The sequence below is a fragment of the Halichoerus grypus genome, chromosome 14 (assembly GCF_964656455.1).
Source record: "Halichoerus grypus chromosome 14, mHalGry1.hap1.1, whole genome shotgun sequence".
Lineage (NCBI taxonomy): Eukaryota > Metazoa > Chordata > Mammalia > Carnivora > Phocidae > Halichoerus > Halichoerus grypus.
In genome coordinates this window covers 86,655,462-86,680,305 of record NC_135725.1, presented here as the reverse complement: position 1 = coordinate 86,680,305, position 24,844 = coordinate 86,655,462, and the positions used below count along the sequence as shown (strand labels likewise).

Genomic DNA, 24,844 nt, shown 5'->3' with positions numbered 1-24,844 from the left:
CTCGCCTGTGAGCTGTGGACAGGGCCGTCCAGCTTTCAGAAAGCAGCACCCCGCCAGAGCCTTCGCCCCAGATGGCCGCCCCACGGCTGACCCGCTAGAGGACGCGGGGCCTACCAGGGCTCCGGCCCCTGAGCTGGGAGCTGGCTGCCCTGCCCCAACGGTGCGGCTCAGACTGGGGAGACAGTGTGGCACCCCCGGGACCAAGTTCCAAGTCCTCTGGCTGAGTCCAGCCCCACGCACAACCCCTTCCGAGTTCCCTGCTTCTACACCATCAACCATGAGCTCTCTGCCCTCTCTGCCGGCTCCCGAGAGCCTGGGCACGGAGCCTGTCCCAGGAGCTCCCCAGGCTCAGCCCTGGAGGTCCTGAGCAGTGGCACTGAGTCCCGAGGCTCGCTGAGAGGGAGGTGAGAGAGCCAGCTGGCAGCGAGGACAGAAAGAGGAAAGAATAAGTCTGGAGCTGCAGAAGGGAGAGGGACGGGAGCCTGGCTCTGAGGTCCCAGGTGCGCCCCCCCATGTGGAGCTGGTGCAGCGGGGGGCGGGGGGGCAGACACACCGTTCATGCGGCAGGCAGAGAGGCCCGTATGCACCTACCGTGGCTGACGCTCCTCAGGGGTCACTGATAGTGATTCTGAAAGACAGCACCAAATCAACATGGCAGTTCACACGCACGGACGGGGCAGGCCTGGGGGGCGGGTCACGCACACGCACACGCCCGGGCGTGCACACACATGCTGGGAGGCCCCACGGCCCCGCATGCACACGCTGACACACATGCCCGCAAACAACACGCATACACCTCCCCCGCCTCCCACTGCCCAGCGCCCTCACTGGCCGGCACGTGCAGCACGGACGTGGGGCATGCAGCCACTCGGCACACTGAAGCACACGCGTGGGCTGAGTCACAACACAGAAGCTCGCCCATACACAGGAGGCATTTGCACCAGCTCCCTGCACACTCGTGCCTGGCGTGCTCAGAGGGCCACCTGCAGTGCTCCATATGGGACTGATCTTGCTTTCTTAGGGTCCAGCTGCCATTTCTCTGCCCGAGAACTTTCCATGGCTCCCTAGTCCCCACAGCATTGAGTCCCAAGAAGACAAACTCTTCGGTGAACTTTTAAGTTTCTGCAGCCTGCCCCACCGTACCCAGGGCAAACTTTTCTTATTCTTCCTCCTTCTATCTGTACTCTTCTCTGGCCAGCGGCTCTCCTCAATGCATCCCACACTAAACCTTCGCCCGCACCGACCCAGGTGTCCCTGACTCCTCATCACCTGAGTCTTATCTCAATCAGCCCCCAGACCGCCCCCAGGTCAATCTGTCTTGAAGCTTCCCAGACTGTTCTCTTCCCCCGAGGCAGGGCCGTGACTTGCCAAGTGTTTTCCGTGTGTTAGCAAGACTGGAGTTAGAGCAGGTGCCAAATCTTCCTCTTCCCATATGTCACCCCTCAGCGCAGACCTGGGCATGTCAAATACCCTTAAGAATCTGAACTCAGAAGGGAAGTTAGCAAAATGCTCCTATAGCCAAATTTGCAATTCATGCGGCTTCTCTACAGTCACTGTCTCCCTTGATCCTCACACCAGCCCTGGGAGAAAGGCAGAACGTTAAATATCATGTGGTAGAAGGGAAACTGAGGCCCTGGAAGGGAAAGTGACTTGCCTAAAGCCCAGGATAAACCAGAACCTCTGGACTCCAATCCAGCGCTCTTGACCAATACCACGCTGCCTGCTTTACCCCATCTGCTTTGGTCATCAGATCACCGTGGAAGCAAGTCCCATCTCTGCTTCATTTGGGGCTCATGGGGGCTAGACCCACGAAGGCTAGGCCCTACCCTCCAGCCATCTGGAAACACAAGCGGATGCTATTGGTCTGATGTGTTCTTCCTCAAGGAACGTGGCCAATGGAAACAGGACTGAGATATCAGAATGAGCTTCCTTGAAAAAGGGTCATGAATCAAGAAGGCAAATCCAAGGGATGAAGTAGAAGCCTTTTCCTTGGAAATCTCTGGGAATGGGGCAGCCTTCACCCACTCCTGCCCCAACACCCACCATGTTGGTCCAGGCCAGGTAGGGCCAGAGGCAGGGCCAAAGAAGAAAGCCATTAGACTGCCCCATGGCCCCCAGTCCCCTTTCCCAGCTGCTCCGTGTCCTAGCCCGTGCCTGGATGCCATTCTTACACTCACACTCGTGTGCACGCCCACACACACATCACACACCTTGCCGGTCAGTCACAGCCTGGCCTCTGTTCCTGTGGGCCAGAGGCCAGACACCCCCTGGGACAGCTCAAAGAGTCAGGACTCGGAGTAGCCCTGTAAGTGAAAAACTCCATATCTGGAGAGGATCTGGGTTCAGAGATGCCCAGACCTGAGGTAGGTCACTAGGGGCTGGGAGAGAGAAGTTGAGGACGGAATGGAGAACGGAGGAGAGCGAGGAGAAAGGAGGAGGAATGCAACGTGTGGGAGAGAGAAGTGAAAAGGGAGGGAAGCGCCATGCAAGTGCTGAAAAGAAGGGGGCAGGTGGGATGAGTCCCACAGCCCCCTCCCCAGAAAGGACCACCTCCGGGACTCAGAGCTCCCTAGGGCGCAGGCTCCGCCAGCCCTCGGCCACACGTCCGGTGGCTCCGGCACCCACGTCCCGAGCGCCCTGGATGGAGAGGGCCGGCTCTGGCCACACCTCCCTCCCGGCTACGCCCGCCCGGTGGTCTCGCCCACCGTATTCAACCCCTACTCACCTGGGGACCCCGGGCGGGGCGCGGTTGGGGCGCGAGGGCACCTGTGGGGGAGGGCCGAAGGGGTCAGGGGAAGCCCCCGGCCTGGAGGGCACGGGGGGCGCCCCCCCCAGGGCGGACCCAGCAGGCGGAGGCCCAGGAGCAGGGCCCCGCGACCCGGGCCGGGCTGGGGGCACGGCGGGGGCTCGGCGCTGCGGCGTGGGGCTGGACGTGGGTGACCTGCGGGCGACAGGGCGCGGAAGACAAGGAGGGGAAGAGATGAGCAGCTCCGCCCCACCTTGAGGCCCCGCCCCAGCCCAGCGCCGGTCACGCCCATGCGCGGAAGCCCCGCCCCGCCGCGCCCTACTTGTTCCCGGAGTTTAAGCCCCGCCTCCGGTGGCTCCAAAGTTCCAGCTCCACCCAGCCCCGCAGCCAGCGCTCCACGGCAAGCCCCGCCCCGCAATAAGCACCGCCCACTTCTAAGCCCCGCCCCCTGCTCCAGGTGGGAGCCGTTCCGGTGACGCGGGCGCGCCACTGCCCGGTCCCGGCCCTCCTCCCGCGGGCCCCGGGCTGGGGGGCTTTGGGGCCGTGGGGGCCGGCCCTGGTACCTGCGTCCGGCCGGTACGCTCTGCACCTGCAGCCAGGAGTCGTCCACGGGCGGGGGCATGGGCGTGCTGACAGTGGTCGTGTTGATATCGCCGATGATGCTGAGCGCCTCCTTCAGTGCGTGGTACATGCGCAGCATCTCGTCGCGCCGCTGCGCCTGCTCCGCCGACTCCTCCATCAGCGTGTTCTGGTCCCCGCACGAGTACAGGTTGGCCAGCAGCTCCGAGAAGATGAATTCCTTCGTCTGCGGGCGCGCGAACAGAAGGACGGGCTGGGACCTGACGCCTGTACCACTCTGAACCCCCGTGGGACTGTACGCTGGACTGGGAGCTCGGGGGTCCTGGCTTTGCCACCGCCTGACCTTGGAGATCTCCCCTGCTTCCCCGTCTCCCTCCTTGCCCTTTTCTCAGATGGTCCAGAGGGGAAAAGTGACCTGTCCCAGGTCATGGATGTGGGAAGGCACTCGGGGCCCACCATGCAACCGGGACACCTAGTTACCCAGCTGTGTTTCAGCCTCAGGTTCCCCATCTATAAAATGGGGCAGTTAGTTACATCCTTTCCAAGGACTTGCATACTCCATGGGACCAAAATAAGGGAGATGACAGTTTAAAATTTTCTGACCTTGAGTAACAGGTGTGAATGCGTGCTTGGATTGGGTGAAATGTGAGTCTCTGTGTGTAGGCGGTGGGTTAATGTGCTCCTTATACTCCGCAGGTGCTGGTCCTGGGATACTCATGGAGAGGCATTGAGACTTACACCATAGGCCTGTGTCTCACTTATCTGTTGTTCAAATATATATTGAGCACCTACTCTGTACCAGGCACTGTGTTGTTCTGCACTTTATATTCCCTTACTTCTCAACTCTATTATCCGTATTTTTACATATAGGGAAACAGAGGCTCCGAGAGGATAGTTTACTGAAAGTCAAACAGAATTTGTGGCAAATCCAGGATTCAAACATAGTTCTAATTCTCTGGGGGCCATGCCTTTTCATTAAGCCATGGATGGTAGTGATTCTGCGGGGCATGCCTTTCAAAACATGGCCTGGGAGTTCTCAAAAGATGTGATTCCTAGTTCCTTTTGGGAAACATTTAAGCATGTTTGGAACAACTTGGGTATGTGACTCTACAACATAATATACAAAGCTCACATTATATTTCTTCTGGACAGCTCTCGTGTGGACCTATACTTACCTCGCTAGACCTGATCCCAAGGGACTGGGCTATGCCTCCCCCAGGCCAACCTGGTCGCTGCCTCCCTGGTCCCCCAAGAGCACCCTCCGCCCATGAAGGGTTGCACCCACGTTGTTGATCATGAGGTGCATGATGGTCTTCGGCATGAGGTCCCGCACGGTCTTGTTTACGATGGCCATGTATGAGTCCACCAGGTTCCGGATGGTCTCCACCTGCCGCTCTAGCTGCGGGTCCATGGAGTGCATGAAGCTGTCTGAGCCGTTCTCCTCAGTCTCGCTGGCCTGCCGTTGAGAATAGAGGGCATCAGGGTGGCTGGGCCCTCGCAGCCAGGTTCCAGGCACCCCCAGGGTCTCGGCCCCTCCAAGGGTGCCTGGAACACTGCCATACAGAGAACAGACACCAGGTCCCCCAAACACTCTGCGTCTGCACTCTGCCCACCCCAGTGCCTCTTAGGACCCCAGACCCTCATTCAGCCTTATCTTGGCTCTCAGTCTAGTGCCTAGAATTTGCCTCAGTTTCCCAGTCCATCAGTTAGGAAAGAACTTCTGAGGTCCCTTCCTGATGCTAAAGACCTGGCCAGAGCTGCTGCCAGTCTGGAGACACCTGGCAGAAGGCGAGGGAGGGGCACACTCACTTTCTCCTTGTCCTGGGAGGCCCACACCAAAGCCATAGAGGTCACGACACCAGCATTGCCGCCGCCGCCGCCGCCACCAGCAAGCACGGCCCAAGCAGACACACACAGAAAGGAGAAGGCGAGTGAACCCAGGGCACTCTACCCCAGCTCTAAGGTAACTCGAGACATCCCCACAGCGAAAGAGAGGAGGAAAGTGAAGGTGGCCACAGAAAGCCACCACGATGCGAAAGGGATGCAGGAAATGCCATCTGTGGCAGAGGAGGGTCACAAAGGACAGGAGGAAGGCTTCACTCTGATCCCAGAGTAGGGGGAGGATCCGCGCTGGTTCTGAGCCGCGTAAGGGCTCAGAAACGTGACATGACTTGATATCACTGACGATGGTGACCCTGGGCCCCCTGTGGGAAGTAGCTTGCTCCCCCCTCCCCCGCCACTCACCCCAACACGCTCAGGATACACGCCAGCCCTCAGGAAGGAGGCCTTCCAGCTATCCACCTCCTCCTGTGTCTCACAGGCCAGTTCCAGCTGCCGATAATCCTTGTAGACATTCCTGCAAGATGGGGCAGGCGGTGAGGGGAGAAGGCGTGAAACCCATTCACGCAGGTGGTGAAGGGCACGCACGGATTGGGGGCATCACGTCTGGGGTCCAGGCCTGGCTTTCTCATTTCCCAGCTGTGCGACCCTGGGCAAGTCCCCTCCCCTTCCAAGCTTCCATTTCCTCGCCTGGAAGATGGGTTAATAAAACAACTCCTGCCTCCCTGGGTCATTTTGAGGATTCAGTGAAATTAGCAGTAAAATGCTCTACTAGAAAGGGACTAAAAAAGAGGGGGCGGGGATGAGCCCTCAAAAGAGGGGTATCCCTGACCATGCAGCCCCATTGGCTCCCCCTCGCTGCCTGGGGACCTCCCTGATGGCAGCTCTACTCACCCCTCATCTCGAGTAAGGGGAAGCCCACAGGAGTCAGCCCTGGCTTGGGAGGCGAGAGGCCCGGTACCATCACCGACCCCACTGGACACTGAGCAACAAGAAGGGGATCGGGCCTGATGGGCTCTTCCTTGTCCCCCCGGGCCTGGCAGAATGTCTTATGCAGAGCAGGTGCTCACCAAGTGACTGTCTAAATATTTGTCAAAGGAATGACTTGCTGTGGGGCTTGGGGCAAGTCCCTCTCCTTTCTGCTCAGTGAGGGTGGTTTGGGGCTCCAGTCTGGGGACCCACCTCTGCTCAGTGTTAAAGAGGGCAAAGATGTGCTTGCTTGACATGAAACCTTTCTCCACGTCCCGTAGCTTCAGGTTGTCCACGGAGAGCATGTATTTCTTCTCTTTCTCCTGTGGATAGAGGTGGGAGCGATGGGCGAGGTCACACTGCTCCCCGCTCTGCCTCACAACCCAAGAGCGTTCCGGGCGGTGGGGCGGGGTGGGGGTGCTGGGGCTCTGGAGCCCCAGAGCGGCCCTGGGCTGTGGGGGCACCTGCGTGCCATGCACAACACAGGTGCCATCTGAAGAGAGCCTGGCATGGAGCCCTGGGCCTGCCAGGCGCCTCTGGTTCCCAATGGCACTCAAGCCATCCCCACCACCTCTGCATACATGCCAGAGCCCAAGAGCGCAGGGTGGCGAGACCGAGGGTGACTCCCAGTCCCACCCCAAGCAAGCCCTGGATGCCGTCCAGGCCAGCCCCAGCCAGGGACCCCGCACTCAAGCCTCTCTCGCCCCCAGCCTGGCCAACGGGCCCGGCTTTGGCTAAGCTGCTGACTTCATTTCCTGACTATGGAGACAGACAAGGGGGGCCACCAGCCCCAGCAGCTTCAAAGGGCTGGCTCAGCCCACGCCACCCCCCTCCCCCACGGCAGCCGCCCATGTGTTAGCAATCAGGCGCACAGCACAAGCCTGGAGATGGTACGTCTGTGTGTGCAACATGTGTGTAGTTGTGTGCTTGTGCAAACACACGCCAGCCGGAGCACGCACCCTGTGACCATTGTGTATGTGCGCCCGCGTGTCTGTGCTGCACGGGTGTGCGCGCGCGTGTGCCCGAGGAGGTGCGCAGCATGGCCGTGGGTCCGTGTGAGCATGTTTGGGTGTCAAGGCGGATGTGTGCACGCTCTCGTAGGTGTGTGTGGCAGCTGTAAACATCTGTGTTTGCATGGAGCGTGCCTGGGGGGCACTCCGTGGGCATGCATGTTTCCACGCAGATGGTTTGTTGCATGGGTTGAACACGTTTGGTTTATCTGTAGTCGTCTGGGAGGAGTAATGTGTATCTGTGGATGGGCATGTGGGTGCCAGGCCTACGTGCACACTCGTGTATGTCTGCTGTGGGCCGACATTCGTCTGTAGGCTGCTATGTTCAAGGGAGGCTCAGGGATCGGCAGAGGAGGTACTCCGGGATGGGGCTCTGGGAGGCGGAGGAGGGTTTCTGCTGCTGGTACCCCATGTGCCCACACCACAGGACCCATGCTGTGGCCGGGGGATGTCTGTGTGGATCTCAGGGACTCAGGGCTTGGGTATGAGCCTCATCCAGGATCTCAGGTCGGGCGGGGGGGAGGGGTTGGGAGGGGGCTGGGTTGAGGAGGACCCTGCTCCCCAGTCCTGGCGCCGTCCTGCCCACCTCCTTCTGCCCCCGCCTGGCCCGTCCGGCCACATAAAGCCTTCTTTATGCCAGGCGGGTGGCTGGGAGTCCCAGAGGGCGGCTGGGGGAGGAGAGGAGGAAGTTGCACACGCGGCCAGGGAACATCTGGAAGCATTCGAGGGAGGCCCCGCCACCACCCGCCCTGCGCTCTGGGGTTGGACTCTAGGTAGGAGCGGCCTCCTCCCCCCACTCCTCCCTTCCTGCTGGCCGGCCCCCTCCCCAGGCCCCTCCTTCCCAGCCACAGCTCCCGCTCACCCCTGCCACGTCAAAGGAGGCAGAAGGGGAGTCAGGAGCAGAGAGGGGACCACGGGCTGGCTGGGCTGGGGCTGGGGGGCCTTGGATCTCCAGGACATGGGGCCGAAGCTCCCACCCGACGGACAGACACTGCTGCCTGGATGGACCAGAGGACACCTCCACTCCGTCTACCCAGTGTTTAGACTATCTGTTCAGGACTCCCAAATTGTACAGTAGTCTGCACATTGGTTAGGCTGGGCTGGGTTAGACCCTCGGCGCCGCCGCTGGAGAGCTGGACCGACCCCCACCCGCCATCCCAGAACCGGAACCCGGAGACGGGGCAGGGGGCTGGGGGTGGGGGCATGGGGGGGGTGCTGGGAGGAGGTGCAGAGGGAAAAGGGGCACCCTGCTGTTGAGACGGGATGGGGGTGCTGATGGGCGGCGGAGGAAGCCTGAGAATATGGGGGGGCAATGAGGACTGGGGATATGGACAGCCGCCTGTCTGCCCAGAGGGCCACCCAAGTCCCAAAGACCAGAGGGCTGGTGGCTGGGGAGAGAGGGGGCAGATCATCCTCCCTGCAGCCCAGACCACCTCCATGTCCGCAAGCTGGTAGTGCAAAAATCCACTCACATCCAACACACACACACACACACACACACAAACACAACTTGACACGCACACCCCCACAACTCAGACACATACATTCCCACACCCAAACTCAAGTCACACATTCGTGCCCCAAGCACACTCGCACATCTCAGGGGCACCCACATGCACCCTCACAGTGGAACACCGGCTCTCTCCCATTCTTCCATCGCGAGCACATATTCTCAGGTGTTCCACATGCACATTCTCCCTCCTCAAGCCCATTTGCCGCATACATACCCCTTCATTTCCACACCGGGCACAGGCACACGCCTGGGAGTCATACCTCAGGCACACACAGTCTTCCCCAACCACACCTGGATGCTTATGCCCCAAACCCTCTCCTCCAACGCCCCCCCCAACACCACCCGTCAGCCTCACACACACCACCTCCCGGCACTCACTGCCCACCCCCACCGCGCCCCCCACACGACCCGACTCAAATGTACACACAGAGCTCAAAAAGACCCCGCCACACGAGGACGGGGCCCCTCTTGGATACATTTCCCTGCAGCGTAGCCCTCAGCCCCAGGTCACACTGTCCCCTGGCCCAACATATAACGACCCTCACATAAGAGCACCAGGAGTTCTGGGACCAGCAGTCAGCACCCCAGCCCATGAGGGGTCTAGGCAGCCTGCCTGAGCAACAGAGCAGGAAGCGACCCCCCCACCGCGTCACGCCACCTCACACTCCATCCTTCCAGGGGCCCCATGGTCGGGGAGAGGCCAGGGTTGGGGTAATGAGGTCCAGATGACTTGGCGCCCCCGCCAGTGACGACGGAGGGCCCAGCCCAAGATGGGGACGGGGGGAGCCTTGCGCAGGGTGACTTGGAGGGGGCAGGGATCGAGGAGGGAGCTCAGAGACCAAAATCACAGCCCCCACCCCAGCCCCACTTCCCCACTGAGAGCGCCCTCTCCTCCAAAAGCTTCCTCAGGAAGAAGGTCCCCTCCCCCACTCTGTGGCCAGCTGGAGTTCATTACCACAAGTCCCCCCCACCCCAAGCCCTCCCTATTCTCTCTGGTCACCTCTGGAATCCAGATGTGGAAGCCAAATAGACTCATTCTTAAAGGAGACCGGCAGCGAGGGAGGGAGGTAGCAGGGGTTCTGCGTGCCCCTGCGGGCAGGGAGGGGTTTAGTGTGGAGCCTCTGCAGGACCCCATCACTCCCGGCCCCTCGGCCTGGAGGCACCTGGGGCGCCTCCCTTGCATCGCTGGGGTCTGGGGGACTGGGGTGCAGGGGTTAACAGGGTGTCTGGCAGCTGGATATGTATGTGTCATAGGCCTGTGGGGGCCACGGGGGAGGCGGCACACCCTGGAGCCGGAAAACAGGAAGGCCACAGGGCTGGCGGGGTCAGGGAGGGGCGCCCAAAACCCCTGCCCACCCTCTCCAGGGCGCTCGGCCCCAGGCTCCCCACTCCTGCCATGCCACCTTCTCTGTCCAGCCTGGATGAGCTCCCAGGATTGCCTGCCTCTGATCCTTGCAGCCCACTTCCACCCAAGGGTCTTTGATGGGATTTAAGAAAAGCCCTGTTTGTTGGGTGGCCTGGTCTACTCCAAGCCCGTGGTAGTGTCTGAGCCTGACTCTGGCCACCAGCCAAACCCCTTGATGACCAGCGGCCCATTACTCACCTCGTCATCCTTGTACCAGGACAGATTCTCAGCGGTCAGCACAAACCAGTACTCCTTGGAGCCCCCCTTCATGATGCCAATATTGTTGATGGTCAGCCAGCCCTTCCGGATGACCTGGAGGGTGAGAGGGCGGGAGGTCAGTGGGAAGAGGCCAGGACTCCCTGTGGAGGATGGGGTAGGCAGAGAGGGGCACTCAAAAGCCCACCCCTCCTCTAGCTCTTGGAGGTCTGGCCGGGCAGGGAGGGTGCGGGCCAGACCTGCTGTGGTTTGAACCACAAGTGAATAGACTGGAAGATGGAGGAAGGCAGAGGTCAGCTCAGGATAAACAGCCTGTTTATCTGACAGTCAGAGCCATCTGAGGAGAGGACTGGTAGCCGTGGTAGGGGATGAGCTCCCCACTGCTAAAAGTGTGCAAGCAGAGTTTAGGGGGCCAACTGGGCAAGACAATTCTGAATGTCTTTGCAGCTTAAGATCCACCTTATTCTAAGACTTGTTTCTGACCTCAAGGACTGTATGTGCCGCTGCTCTCTCTGCCTAGAAAGCACTTCCCTCCTGTCTGTCTGCCAAATTCCTCCTCACCCTCTGGGTATCAGCTCAGAAGTCCCATTCTGAGGCAGGCCCTCCCTGGCCCCCAGGATAAGTCAGGACCCCCATCATCATCTTATAGTCTTTTATCACTCCTTTAAGTCTTCTTCTATGACAAAGGCTGAGATTTCAAAATTGTGTGTGTGTGTATTTATGTGAGTGTGTGTGTGTGTGTGTGTGTGTGTGTGTGTGTGACAGACAGAGAGAGAGAGAGGGAAGATTATCTGCTGATGGCAGCCTGTCTTGCTAAATTATGAACTCTCTTGTTCACTGGTATATCCCAGCACCTTGCAGTGTGCTTGGCAGACAGTAAGTAATCAATAAATATTTGTGGCATGAACACATGAATGCTAGGGCAGTAGGGTTCTAAGGGTCTTTGGCCCCAGGGCCTGGACAGGAGTGGGCTGGTAGGAAGTGGGAGCGGGGTGAAGGGTTGAGCATGAATTGAACAGGCCCCTTCTTCCCTGGGGAGCCCAGAGTAACAGGCAAAGGTCTGTTTTCACAGCAGGATGCAGCTGTCCCCAAGAGCATCCTGAGCCATCACCACAGACAGGCCTGTAGATTCTACTCCAAGGGCAAGGCCACTAACTAGACCCCCGTGGTGGGCCATTCAGAAAGAGCTCCCTCCCCCAGCCCTGACCTCCCTGGCTCCTCTGAGCATCCAGAGAAGAGCCAAGGAGCCTGGGGAAAGCCCTCTGCGGTCAGGCCTGCTTCTGAGGCCCTCGAACCACCCCCCACCCCAGTGCCCTCCTTGACCCTCTGGCTTCCCCCAGAACCTTGCAGAGAACCCAAGTAACATAGTGGATCAGGAGCTGAGTAGCTGCCTTCACCATTCACAGAAACACGATAGCCAGGTGCCCCATGGTCCCTCTCCCACCCTGTCCAGGTCCAGTGAGGATCCCCTCAGTGTCTTGTCACTGTCTTTGGAACTGAGTCCAAATGCCAGGACCTGGCACTCCACGCCCCAGGAACTGATGAGCAGACCTTGTCCCGCTACCCCCTGCCCCGACTGGCAGCCTTCGTCCTCCCTTGGCCACCCCCCACTCTGCCAAACCCCCTTCCACAGCCTCTGCACCAGGAACTGCCTGCCCCTCCAACTCCCACCCTGCCTGGGTCCTGACTGCAGGCTCAGGTCTCCAGGGGTCAGGACCGGAGTCTGACTCCTGTCTAGGGCCAGCCCAGTGTAGGCACCACCGAGTGTTTGCTGAACCAAATTGCCCTGGGATATTACACTCATTAATGTCTTTGTTCTCTTGAGCACCTACTGAGTGCCAGGCACTGGGCTGTAGGGCTGAGAATTTGCTGATGGACAAGAGAGACCCAGCCCTTCCCCTCATGGGGTTTGAGAAGGAAATAGGTATGAAGCCAATAATCACACAAACACCTAGATTGTTACAAAGAAACTACGGCCTCTGGAAAACTCTGGGCTATGACTTGTGTGTACAGGTCGGGAGGAGAAGTGGTGTTTCATCAGAGATCTGAAGGACAGAATGGGCGAGGAGGGACTTGTCTCTTGACACTCATTCATCTCTTTACTCAACTCTCTGGTAGAGATCGCTACCATCCAACCATCCATCCATCCATCCATCCATCTATCCATCCAACAGATATTTGAGGAGCCAGGCCCCTCCCAGCCATTCTCACCCACCCAGCCCGCATGGTCTACCTCTGCCTGAAGTAGATGCTAAGCTCATGTGCGCTGATGGACAGCTTGATGGGACTCTGTGAATGGCTAGGCCTTGCCTCTGGACTGAGAGCACGTGTGGACACCCACGTGCTGGTGTGTGCAAGCAGCTCAAGCCAAAGAGTGCCCTTTTGCCCCCTTTGCATCCCGCTACAAATGGGCCCCCTCCTCCCCTTCACTACATAAGCCAAGAGCCCCAGTCCTGGTACTCACCAGAATCTCATCCTGCAAAGAGGTAACCATAGCAACCACGAGAAGCATCGGGAGAGAGGAGAGAGGGTTACTGAGGCAGAGTGGGAGGCTTGTGGCTGGCAGCTGACAGGCTCCCTGGCCCCCGTGGGACCCTTCCCCTCGGGGGAGGGGGCTCTCAGAGCTTGGCGTCCATCCGGCACCCTCCATCCCTCCGGCTGGGGCACTGGGGTTCACTCACCTGGTTCCCTGAAGCCTTCTTCTTGTTCATCTGGTTGCTCCTCTGCTGAGCACTAATAGGGAAAGAGGGAAAAGTCTCAGAATTTCTTCTCTCAAGAGGCCTAGCTTCAATGCCACTGCTCAGTGGGCACCAGACCCAGAGGGTTAACCCAGCAGGCCTGGGTCCTACACCCACACACACACACACTCACAGGAGGTGTCACCTTCTCTGCCTAGGGAGCACTCACTTGGCAAAGCCTATGAAGTCCTCATGATTGGTATTCATGTAAGCCAGCTCAATATCGATGAGAAGCATGACCTTCGAGGATACACAGGTCAGCAGGCAAGTGGAAAAAATATGGCAGGGTTTTAAAATGCATGAAAGGCTGGAAGAAACATACTTATAGCACATATAGAACCCATAATAAATCAATCAGTGCATCAATAATAGTATCCATAATAAACAAAGAGTTCCTACAAGTCAGTAAGTGAAAGACAGACAAGCAAATCAAAATAGCCAGAGAACATGAATGGGCAATTCACAGAGGAAATGCATATGATCAACAAGGCTATGTAAAAATGCTCACCCTCATTAATAAAGAAATCTAAGTTAAAACAATGAGATCCTTTTATAACCCATCAAATTAATAATAAATATTGGTAATGACCAGTGTGGGCCCAACTGCGGGAAGATGGATTCTCATATATTGTTGGTGGAAGTACAAATTAGGATCACCTTCTTGGAGGGTAATTTGGCAACATTTAACAATATTAAAATGCATATATTCACTTCTAGAATTATATATATGTCTCTTAGAGAAACTCACCAAGTGAGCAAAGATATATGTATACCAGGGTGTTCAGTGTGGTGTAGTTTGTAATGGAGAAAAATTGGAAACAAGCCAATGGCCATCAGAAGGTGAAATAAATATGGCCTCCTCTGAACAATAAAGCACTCTACAGCTATTGAAAAGAATGAGGACAATTTCTAGGTTCTGGCACTGGAAGATCCCCTTTGCAAATGAGGAAGAGTGATGAGATTCTTAACTGAGTCATGACCAGAGGAACGTTACTGATGCACACTGCCAGGTTTAGACCCAAGCCCCACTGCTCCCTGTAATAAGCCTGTGCTCACTGAGCCTCAAGTGCCACAGATGAAGTGTGTCTGCCTCCTAGGAGTGGTGAAGGCACAATGAAATGAGGCAGATCACACGTCTCACATGTAATGGGTGCTCAACAGATGTTAGCTTCTACAGTTATCTTTAGAGAAAAAAGGCAAGACACACAGCAGGACTGTGGTTATTGAAGATTAAGATGGAATCTGGAATGTGTATATGTCTAGGGAAAAAATGCCTAGGGGCGCCTGGGTGGCTCAGTTGGTTAAGTGGCTGCCTTCAGCTCAGGTCATGATCCCAGGGTCCTGGGATGGAGCCCCACGTCTGGCTCCCCACTGAGCGGGGAGTCTGTTTGTCCCTCTCCCTGTGCCCCTCCCTTCACTTGTGGTCTCGCTCTCTCTCTTTTTTTAAAAGATCTTATTTATTTGAGAGAGAGAGTGCGAGTGGTGGGGGAGGGGCAGAGGGAGAAGCAGATTCCCCGCTGAACAGACTCCAATGTGGGGCTCGATCGATTGCAGGACCCCGAGATCATGACCCGAGCAGAAGGCAGACGCTTAACCGACTAAGCCACCCAGGCGCCCCAATAAGTAAGATCTTAAAAAAAATGCTTGGGCCTGGAAGGGAACACACCAAACTGTTAATAACAGTTATTTTGTGGGAGGAACTGGCGGTAGGGAGTGAATGAAGGAACACTTTACTTGTAATTTAATTACTTCTATAATGATGGAATATTTTATTATTTATCACTTTTGTAATTGAAGAGATCAATGAGGTTTCAAAAACACAACATCGAAACAAAGATGTGAATGATTGGGGGACAGCATCATCATGGAGAAGGGGCGTGTGAATATGGAGGCTAGGAATTGGGAGCCGGGGGTGGGTACAGACAGAAGGATGACAGAGAGATGGACAAGTAAGGAGGACTCGCCTATAAGCCTTGTGCGGGCCCAAGAAGGGGCCTGTTCCTCTCTGCTCCTCCCAGCTCAGAGGCGGCATTCAGTGACTATGTTTGTGAATGAATAAATGAATATCTGATAAATGACTAAATAAAAGTCTATACAGGCAATGGAGTATCATTTGGATATTCCTTAAAAAGGAAGGGAATTCAGAAGGGGCACCTGCACCCCAATGTTTATAGCAGCAATGTCCACAATAGCCAAACTATAGAAAGAGCCCAGATGTCCAACAACAGATGAATGGATAAAGAAGATATGGTGTATATATATATATATATATATATATAATATATATATATATATACACAATGGAATACTACTCAGCCATCAAAAAATGAAATCTTGCCATTTGCAACAAGGTGGATGGAACTAGAGGGTATTATGCTAAGCAAAATAAGTCAATCAGAGAAAGACAATTATCATGATTTCACTTGTGTGGAATTTAAGAAACAAAACAGAAGAGCATAGGGGAAGGGAGGGAAAAATAAAACAAGAAGAAATCAGAGAGGGAGACAAACCATAAGTGACTCTTAATCATAGGAAACAAACTGAGGGTTGCTGGAGGGGAGGGGATGGGGGGTGGGGTCACTGGGCGATGGGCATTAGGAGGGCACCTGATGTAATGAGCACTGGGTGTTATATAAGACTGATGAATCGCTGACCTCTACCTCTGAAACTAACAATATACTATACGTTAGTTAATTGAATTTAAGTATTTTTTTTAAAAAAAGGAAGGGAATTCTCACACCTGGTATAGATGGACCTTGAGAAAATTATGCAAGTGAAATAAGCCAGACACAAAAGGACAATTGCTGTAAGCTTCCAGGTATATGAGATCCCTAGAGTTGTTAAATTCACAGAAACACAAAGGAGAATGGTGGTTGCCAGGGGCTGGGGGGAGGCAGGGGCTGGGGAGTCACTGTTTAATGGCACAGAGCTTCGTTTGGGGAAGATGAAAAGGTTCTGGAGAGACGGATGGGGGTGATGGTCACACAACAGTGTGAATGGGCTTCACGCCACTGAACCACACACCGAAAGGTGGTGAAAATGGCAAAATGCATGTTATATATATTTGACCACAATAAAAAAGTTAGAGAAGCAGAGAGTATGAGGCGAGAAGGTGTGAGGGAGCCTGAGGCAAGATGCAAAATGGGAAGGCGGGGAGGGGGGAGGGGAGGGAGGGGGCAGGGGGGAAGCAGCGTGCTGCGGCTCACCTGCTCCTTGGTGCGACCCTCGCGCTCCCGGATGTGGGTGGTCACGATGCGCTCCATCTCCTCCCGCAGCCGGGGGTACTGCTGGAGCTGAGGAGGGGCGGGAGGGGAGAGAGCCACGTACACAGGGGGCACGGGCGGGGAGCACCCCCACCCCACCAGAATCCAGGGATCCAGGGGCACGGGGTGGCAGGACACACAGAAGGCCCGAGATGAGGGGAAGAGAGGCCTGGGTCCCAGGAAGCTGAAGGCACCAAGCCACGGCCACCCTTTCCCTCAAGTGTGGGTTCCAAATGGCAATTCAAGGGTCTTTCCGGCTCCAGGCCCTCTTCTCTGGCCTACTTGGTCAACTTCGGGGGGAGGGCAGTGCCCATGGGCAGAAATGCCCCGGGGCTCAGCCTGCCCCGCCCCCTTGGTAGCAGCCATCTTGGAAACAGACTGTTCGATGGAGGCCTCTGTTTGGGGGGCCGTTAGCTCCCAGAGCTTTCGCTGACCCGCAGGGCTACCCCTTGTCCTCCCAAAGGCTTGGAGGGACAATCAGGTGGGGAATCAACAGCCTCGAGATTCCTATCCAGGAAGAATCTGGGGAGGGCAGGGCCCGAGGTGCCAGTTGGCCTCCTGAGTCAGGCTGAGGGAGGGGGCAGGGGGAAACCAGCAGGCACATACAGGACATGCAGGAGCCCCAGGCAAGGCATGCGAGGGCACGGGGTGGGGGGCATGCGGAGTGGGGTGCCAGCAGCATGAGCAGTACCCCGCGGGGGCCTGGCTGGGCCCCGGGCCTTCTTGGTAGAATCCACCCAGTTTTGCCTCCCTTTGCATGCCCCGGCCTGGCACCATCATCCCCAGCAGCATCTGCCCAGCCAACTTGTCTCTACCCCACTCCTTTGGGGTGGGAGCTCACCAGTACCCATTTCCCTCCAGTTTTTATCAACTGAGGCAGAAGGGTGAGTTACTATAAACCCTCCTCCTTCTGCCTGTGAACTCTGCCCTCATCTCAGCCGGGCTCTGGACAAAGCCCACATTGCTTCATTCTCCTGCAGGACTGTTGGATGCCACCTCCTCCAGGAAGCCTGCCCTGACCACCCCCAAGAGCTGGGTTAGGGGCCTCTCTGTGCCCGCCCCCACAACTGGATTGTCATTGCCCTGAGGACAGGGGCAGGCCAGGCACACGGCTTCGGCTCAGAGAGGGCAGGTTGAAGGAATGAGAGAATGAATGAAGAATGGTTGTCTTCGCCCTCCATGCCAGGGTGAGTGGACACCAGCCCCTCTGGCTCATGAACCAGCTCCTCCTCGGGGAGGGGGCCTCGCTGAGCTGACGATGGGGAGCCCACCCACAGGAACTTCGAGTCCTGCTGGCCTGCCCTCCCCACTTGGTGGTCACGTGGGACCCAGGTCGGGCAAATCTTGAACCAGTCCTGTCCCTCTTCCCATGCCTGGGTCAGGCCCCTCAGGTGAATCCCCCTATGTGGGAAGAGACCTGCAGGTTAGCGTGCCTGGGTCACAGGTAGTGATCCTGAGGGCAAGATGGAGGCCAGGGAGATGGGGCAGGGGGCATGGGGAGAGGCAGGAGGACGGGGAAGAAAGTGGCACCCTGGATGCCCAGGAGAGGTAGACGTGAGAGACGTGAGGCCCACCCCCACCCCCCCGACCATCCCATGGATATGCCAAGGTGTGGCTGATGTGGCCAAGCACAGGGGACCTGGGGGAGAGGTAGTCTGAGACTGGGGCTTCCAAACAAACACTGGCTAGACGGGCCTGGTGGACCCGCTACCCCATGAGGCCCAAGGAGGGGCTCCACTGCTCCTTGAAGTCTCCAACCTGGGGTAGAGATTTGGGACTGAGTCACCTCCTCTGAGGCCTCCTCTGAGGTGGTCCCAAGTGCTTCCTCCCAGGGCAGGGCTGTGGGGGCGGGGGGGGAGGTGGGCAAGGAGGGAAGGGGGAGCAATTTGCCAAAGAGCATGACCAATTCTCCCACTAACCACCTGGATGTTACATTTGTCAAGTTTTCCACGTGTCATACATGACAGGGCAGCCTCAACCTCTTTGAGAAGTTCTGTTCCCTTTGAGCATCTTTTTCCATTCTGGCTGTCTCTGAGCCTTTCCAGGACTTTTAGCCAGTTTTTAAAATGGAACATTTCTTTCTCAGTCCTTGGCTGAGTGGGGCGGTCAACTTGGAGCCCATGAGTGAGTGGCCAAGGACGCAGGCCCGGGAGGCACATGATTTGTTTCAAAGCCAGCCCCTGCCCTGCCGACTCTCCTTAGGAAAGTGACTGCAACCTCTCCGAGCCTCGGTTTCTCCATGTGGAAAATGGGCCAGTAACAGCACTTTCCCTCTCAGGGTCCTTGGGAGGATTGAGCAGTACATCCCATGGGCGACATTAAACTCCAGATTTCATCCAGAGAGGAAAGTTGTAATCCAGCAGGCCTGGGAAGAGTTAGAATTGACTATTTAGAAGCCTCTGGCAGGGGTGCCTTGCTAACTTTAGAAGACTTGGGGAAAAAAAAAATAAAGAAGATGGGTGAATTTTGCCATGTAAAGAAAAAAAATTACTACTCATTAAATACATCAAAAGGCAACATTATTTTTTAGAAATAATTTATAAGCTTTCCTTTTTAAAGTTTTTATCAATATTCCTGCTGACAAAAATCTACAGACTCACTGTAAGACTAAAATTTGCAAAGTAGAGATGGAAAAATTCCTATTTTTCTTGCACTCTCTTAACATAATGGTTAGCAATTTGAGGACTATGCCTTTGGAATTTTCTTATTTACATATATTATTTCCTCCCCCCAATACTATATTATCTTCTGAAACCTGCTTTTTTTCCCACAATACATTGTGGAGGGACATGTGAATGCAAATAAATATGCCTTGCCTTTTTAATAGCTATAGTCTGCCATTGACTGCATGATACTTCACATAATCAATCCCCTCTTGAAGAATATCTGGGTTGCTTCCAAAATCTTACCATTTACAATAATTACTGCTTTCCTTTGGAATGCAATTCAGCAGACTGTTTCACAGTTTTTAAATGTTTGATTCTAGTAATCAGTTTTCTAGGAATCTATCCTAAGGAAAAAATTCCTAGAGAAAGAAAAACATTTGTATAGGCAAAGGTGTTCAGGGGTACTTGGCTGGCTCAGTTGGTAGAGTGTGTGACTCTTGATCTCAGGGTGATGAGTTCAAGCCCCATGTTGGGTGTAGAGATTACTTAAAAACAAAAAAACTAAAAAGATGTTCATTGCCAGATTATTTATAATATTGAAAAACTGGAGACAACTTAAATGGCCTGGGTGGCGCAGTGGGTTAAGTGTTCAACTCTTGGTTTTGGCTCAGGTCCTGATCTCAGGGTTGTGAGCTCGAACCTCACATCGGGCTCCGCGCTGAGCATGGAGTCTGCTTGAGATTCTTTCTCTCCCTCTGCCCCTCCCGCTTGTGGTCTCTCTCTCTCTAAAATAAATAAATAAATCTTAAAAAAAAAAATAAAAAAGAAATGTTCACCAATAGAAAAACTGTTATGTAAACCATGATAAATCTGTTTAGTAGAATATTATGCAACCACTAAAAAAGGCTTATGTAGACTATGTAACATACCTCCCCAAAATGTGTGTTACTAAAAGAAAAAGCAGAATGCTAATATATTCACAGTGTGACTACCTAACAGGGTAAATAAACCTATGTACAGAAAAAAGATTTGGAGGGGGTACCCAGGTGGCTCAGTCAGTTAAGCGTCCAACTCGTGCTTTCGGCTCAGGTCATGGTCTCAGGGTCATGAGATTGAGCCCCGTTGGGCTCTGCACTCAGCAGGGCGTCTGCTTGGGATTTTTTTTCTCTCTCTCCCTCTGCCCCTCCCCCCACTCAAAATAAATAAATAAACCTTAGGAAAAAAAAGACAAGAAAAAAAAAGATTTGGAGGAATAAATTGGTAAAAACTTTTTGGAGGGCAATGTTGGAGAAGTGAGGAAGTTACCAAAATTGTGAATGTTCATATACACTGACTGGCCATTGTCTGTCTAGAAATTTGCCCTAAAGAAACAATAGGATACGTACTATAAATACATCTGTAAGGATGGTCACTGCGGCACTGTTTGTAAAAGAAAAAAAAAGTTTGAAACAATCGAAATGTCAATAGGATATTGAATATATAGATCATGGCACACTTCTACAGAGGAATATGATTCAGCAGTTCAAGGGTAGATCTTGTAGTTATGTACAAGTTTCCATTATACACTGCTCAGTAAAAAAGAGTTCTGGAATCAGCGTGTATAATATGATCCCATTTAGGTTAAAACTGGCATATATTTGTAATTAGTTAGGAAGCTAATAGTCCTTATTTTTAGGGTTGTACGATTATAGGGACTTGCTTTCTCTGTGCTGTTCGAATATTTTTGTAACAATCATGTACAATCAGAACAAAATCAATACTGATAGTTTCAGTTTTTCTTTTAAAGGAGTATACTTGCAAGAAACGTACAAAAATCTCAGTAGTGGCTCCCTGGAAAGGGAAGGTTGTTGCCTTCTTTTTAAGCTTTGGCATTTCCTAAATGTTTAAAATTGAGAAGGTATTAGTTTTATAACGAAAAGCTGAAGTTTAAAAAAATTTAGTTATATCTTGTCTTCTTCTGTAAAGAGATTTGAGGCAGCTTAAGATAAACTCGGTGTTTTTTAAAGTTTAACAAAAGTAAGATTGTGTTGCTGAGTATTCACGGTGCAGTGGGACCGTGACTCAGATGTCATGGTAAATACTATGCAATGGGGAGTCCAGCCCAGATTTTATTCCACTTGGAACTGGCCTGGAGTGGATGCTAATTTGCTTACTGTCCACATTAGGCACAAAAGTGGGCAAAGTGAGACAGGATAAGGAAAGGGGCGCACGTGACTAATTATGCACGAGCCAGGAAACCCGTGAAACTTATTTGCAACATGAAGTTGGGGCAGAAGTGCCCCCACCGCCCAGCATAGGGAGCTTTTCAAGTACAGGCAAGGCTGGGCTCTCCCTGAGATTCTGATTCAGCTTGCTGGGCAGGGGCATTTGAATCCTGGAAAGGCTCCCCCAGGCACCTGATTCTCATGAACTCCCCTGGAAAGAACTGCCTTCAGAAGATCTGGCTAAAAATCCTCAGAATGCCCAAAAGTAGACAAATAGGAAGAAGGCGTTTAAAAGGTCACAGACCCAAAAGAGGCTGACCCTGTCGAATGCATACGGATTACCATAAAGTAAGTAATCCAATATGCTTTTAGGCAAATTGGTTTTGAGGAACTGGGATAGCTTCCCCCACCCCAGGAGGCCTGGATCCCAGATCTATTTCTTCAGCTTCCCTGAATCTGAATCCCACTCTGCTCTTCTTTTCTGAGACTCGGTTTATTCATTTGTAAAATGGGGATAACACGACCCACTTCTTAGGGTCGTTGGGAGGCTTAAGTCAGTTAACAAAGATGAGCACTTAGCTCAGTGCATGGCACATGATAAGTGCTCAACAAGTATCAGTCATCCCCTTCTCATCATCGTCACCATTGTAATTCTTGTTGGTAAAAAGGGGCCGCTGAGGATGCTTGGGTTGAAGCAAAGTCTTCTAGCAGAGATGGGGGCCTAAAAGGATCATAAGTGTAAGCAGACCCAGGGTTATAAGCTGACACGAAACCTAACGGCCCAGAATCACCCGGCCAGCACAGGCGTCTGGGTCCACGTGGGTGGCCGAGAGGCTGTCAGGCCTGCTCAGCAGATGGTTCTGCCCACGGGAGTCCATGGCCATGAGGAAGGGACGGCCAGGCCCAGCCCCGCCCTAGCGGCCGTCATACCTTTTCGCTACACTTTCTGATGGTGGCCGTGAGCTCACTGACTACCATATCCACACACTTGATACTGGGCTCTTTGAGCTTCTGCACCTGCTTTTTCACTGTGGCTTCAAAAGCGAGGTCAGGTGTGAAGAGGCCCGTCCTGCACCCGGGGAGGAGGAGGGGACAGGAGGAGGAACAGCCGTGGGCAGGTGGGGAAAAGGAGGGGAGTGAAAGCCAAGCAGAGCCAGGATTCAGGAGTGGAGGATGGCACAGGCATGGGGGAAGAGAGAGAGACACCGACACAGAGAAAGAGAAGAGAACAGAAGACAATGTGAGTGTGGGACCGGCCCTCCCTGCCGCCACCCGGGGTGCTGCCAAGTATCCCCCAGGGCTCTGTGGGGTACGGGGTGGGGGGCTTCTGAGGGACCAAGCCTCTGCTCTGTACAAGGCCCCTTACTGAGTTCAGATCCTCTGCCCAGGGCTTGGCCCCCCCCACTCCTCAGCTATACTGAGCCGGCCCTCTCTGTCTTTTCCAATGCTATCTTTGTCACAGCCTTTGGGTCCTCCTAAGGGGCTGACCCAGGCCAGGACTCCACCCACCCATTCTGTTCAATTCAAGGTTTGCCAACACCTCCTGCATTCACTTCATCCTGACTCCAAAGCCTGGCACGATTCCCTACCTCCACCAGGATTGCTGCATCCAGCTGCCCAGGCTGTGCACTGCCCAACTCCAGGGGGCTCCATTTGCATAGACCATGGTGCAGATGATGCCTCCTGGAGTTGCAGTGTAGCTGCCTGACCTCCACTCTCCAGCTCCTGGTTCTACTCCTGCCCTTCCCTTTCTCCTCAAGGGGCATCCTTTGCCTCTCCTCCAAAAGGGTCTGGAGGAATTCAGCTGGGAAAGACAGAAAGAGAGAAGAGGAAAGACAGAAAGAGTGGAAGTGGTGGTAGAGAGGGGCCAGGGCAGCAGTGGGGAGAGGCAAGGAAGGGAGGCTGGGGGTGTTATCAAACAAGTACTGGATTTGGAGCCCAAAGCCTTGGCTTCGAGTAGCAGCTCTGCCACCTGCTAGCTTATATGACCTTGGACAAGCCCCTTGATCTCCTAAGCCTCAGTTTTCCTGCTATGACATGGGTGCCCTCCTCCCTGCCCTGCCCTCTTGGGAGGTTCTGTGAAGCTCAGATGATGTAACAGATGGAAAAGGACTCTGTCCCTGGAAGGTTGGATGTGGATGGAAGGGAAGGGCAGGGCCCTGAGTGAGAGTCCTGAGTGAGATTGGGGTGAGAATGAAAGACAGTGGGGAGTCAGGGTACCTGCTAGACCTGGGTCCTTTGTACCCCTCTAGCCATCCAGACCCCCAGAGCAGCACCCAAGAAGGCCCTGTATCTCACCTGTCTGCAGGGCCAAGGTGTCCCCGTGACCCTTCCCTGGAGCCCCCAAAGGGGACCCCCCAAAGCTGGGAGGGGGCTCAGGGTCCCTCCAGGCCTATTCTCCCTGAGCTGGGGGAGCTCTTGGTGGGCTCTCAGGATGAATAGCCACCATCACACCGGTCTTATCAATGTCTAATCCCTGCGCCTGGGGGCCAGGGGGTGGGTAAGGCCCCCTCAGAGAGACCCCCCGTCTTAGTCTGTGGTGGCCTGCCTTCCCACCCCGCTGAGGTCTGTACATGCTACCGAGGAGGCGGTGGGGGGCGTGGGGAAAGGATCGCCTGGCAGCAGTGCAGGATGGGGGCAGAGGTGGGGGGGCTGGCCCGGGCCACCGGGTTACCTTCTTGGCGCATTGTCTAACCGTGCTGATTAGCTCCGAGATAACCATGTCCACACACTTGAGACACGGTTCTCGGATCTTCTTCACCTGCTTTTTCACAATGGTCTCAAAGGCCATGTCTGGGGTAAAGAGCCCCGTTCTGAACGCCCGGAGCGGGAGAAGGGCACAGTGTCATAGGCCAGCTCCTGCCAGGAGTGTCAGGCCAGGGCCCCGCCCGACCCCCTGAACTCTGCCCTTGGGGTCCTCCCACTCCCCCTCTCTGGGCGCCAGTGTCCTCATCTCATCTGTAAAACGGGCAGGAGGGATTCTAACGAAGGACTTTCCATTGACGCTCTTTGAGGCAAGACAAGGTCTGCTTGTAATTGTCGTGTATGTCCTGCTTCCTCTGAAGATTCTGTTCATACAAAAGGTGCTATGGCCAGACATGGTATGAAAACTGCCAAACTGGGTTCTCTTTAAGAGCCTTTCTGGGAATAAAACATTTTATTTTAAGACCAGAAGAGATTTTTTTTTTTCCTGTGTCATGGCCAATGCAGTTATCAGTCTGTAATTTCCATGCCAAACCTTGGAATTGAACCTGTATAAACGCAGGGACCTTTTGGTCTCATTCACTGCCTGGCACATGGCAGGTGCTTTAAATTTTCTTGTTGAATGAACAGCGTGGATCTGGGTCCCTGAAGGGGGCTAAGCTTTTAAGGAACCATCTTTTTTTCCAGTCCCCCTTCCTGTTCCAAAGGCCGTGGGGTTGGCTAGAAGGAGGGAAGTGATGTGGAATGGGACCCACTTGGGGCTAATGAGACTATGGGAGGGTCTGGAGGGTTGAGAGGCCCTGTCCCATCCTAAAAGGACACAGACCAATACCTAGATGCTCCATCCCAGGCCCTTCCCAGTGGTTTGGCAGCTTTGTGCAGCTACCTGGATAGGACTTGGGGAGGCTGTCTCATCCTGACGATGGGCAGGGGGCCCAAGCCCAGAGGATGCTTCCCCAGCTACCTATGTCCTGGGCTCTGCCCAGCTGGTCCAGCCTCCAGGCCCTGCTTCCAGGGACAGCAAGGGAAGACAGCAGGTTGCAGGGAGGGGGT

General features: G+C 54.7%; 1 protein-coding gene and 1 long non-coding RNA gene across 20 annotated transcripts in view; both read right to left on the bottom strand.

The window, feature by feature from the left end:
• DNM1 (dynamin 1) overlaps window positions 1-24,844 on the bottom strand; it is a 43,942-nt gene that overhangs the window by 1,546 nt on the left and 17,552 nt on the right. For 3 of the 18 annotated variants that reach the window (XR_013443851.1, XR_013443850.1, XR_013443854.1), the window contains exons 10-22: window positions 22,019-22,157; window positions 16,222-16,308; window positions 13,185-13,255; window positions 12,959-13,010; window positions 12,742-12,753; window positions 10,260-10,373; window positions 6,347-6,456; window positions 5,570-5,681; window positions 5,135-5,146; window positions 4,611-4,781; window positions 3,336-3,551; window positions 2,726-2,941; window positions 592-628 (exon numbers count right to left, since the gene is read on the bottom strand). Coding sequence is in view for 12 of the 18 variants with exons in the window: in XM_078061840.1 (XP_077917966.1) it covers window positions 607-628; window positions 2,726-2,941; window positions 3,310-3,551; window positions 4,611-4,781; window positions 5,135-5,146; window positions 5,570-5,681; window positions 6,347-6,456; window positions 10,260-10,373; window positions 12,742-12,753; window positions 12,959-13,010; window positions 13,185-13,255; window positions 16,222-16,308; window positions 23,763-23,901 (1,360 nt within the window). In the remaining 6 variants the exon portion in view is untranslated. Of the gene's footprint in view, window positions 1-84; window positions 87-591; window positions 629-2,721; window positions 2,942-3,309; window positions 3,552-4,610; window positions 4,782-5,134; window positions 5,147-5,569; window positions 5,682-6,346; window positions 6,457-10,259; window positions 10,374-12,741; window positions 12,754-12,958; window positions 13,011-13,184; window positions 13,256-16,221; window positions 16,309-22,018; window positions 22,158-23,762; window positions 23,902-24,844 lie in introns of all 18 variants that reach the window. The other 15 variants (XM_078061838.1, XM_078061837.1, XM_078061839.1 and 12 more) reach the window with 10 other exon arrangements.
• LOC144380079 (uncharacterized) lies at window positions 19,457-22,012 on the bottom strand. 2 transcript variants are annotated; one of them, XR_013443858.1, is made up of 2 exons: window positions 20,270-22,012; window positions 19,457-19,688 (listed from the first exon to the last, which is right to left on the bottom strand). It is a non-coding gene; the product is annotated as an uncharacterized LOC144380079 (long non-coding RNA). The 2 variants fall into 2 exon arrangements; XR_013443857.1 differs by having other exon boundaries at window positions 19,457-19,669.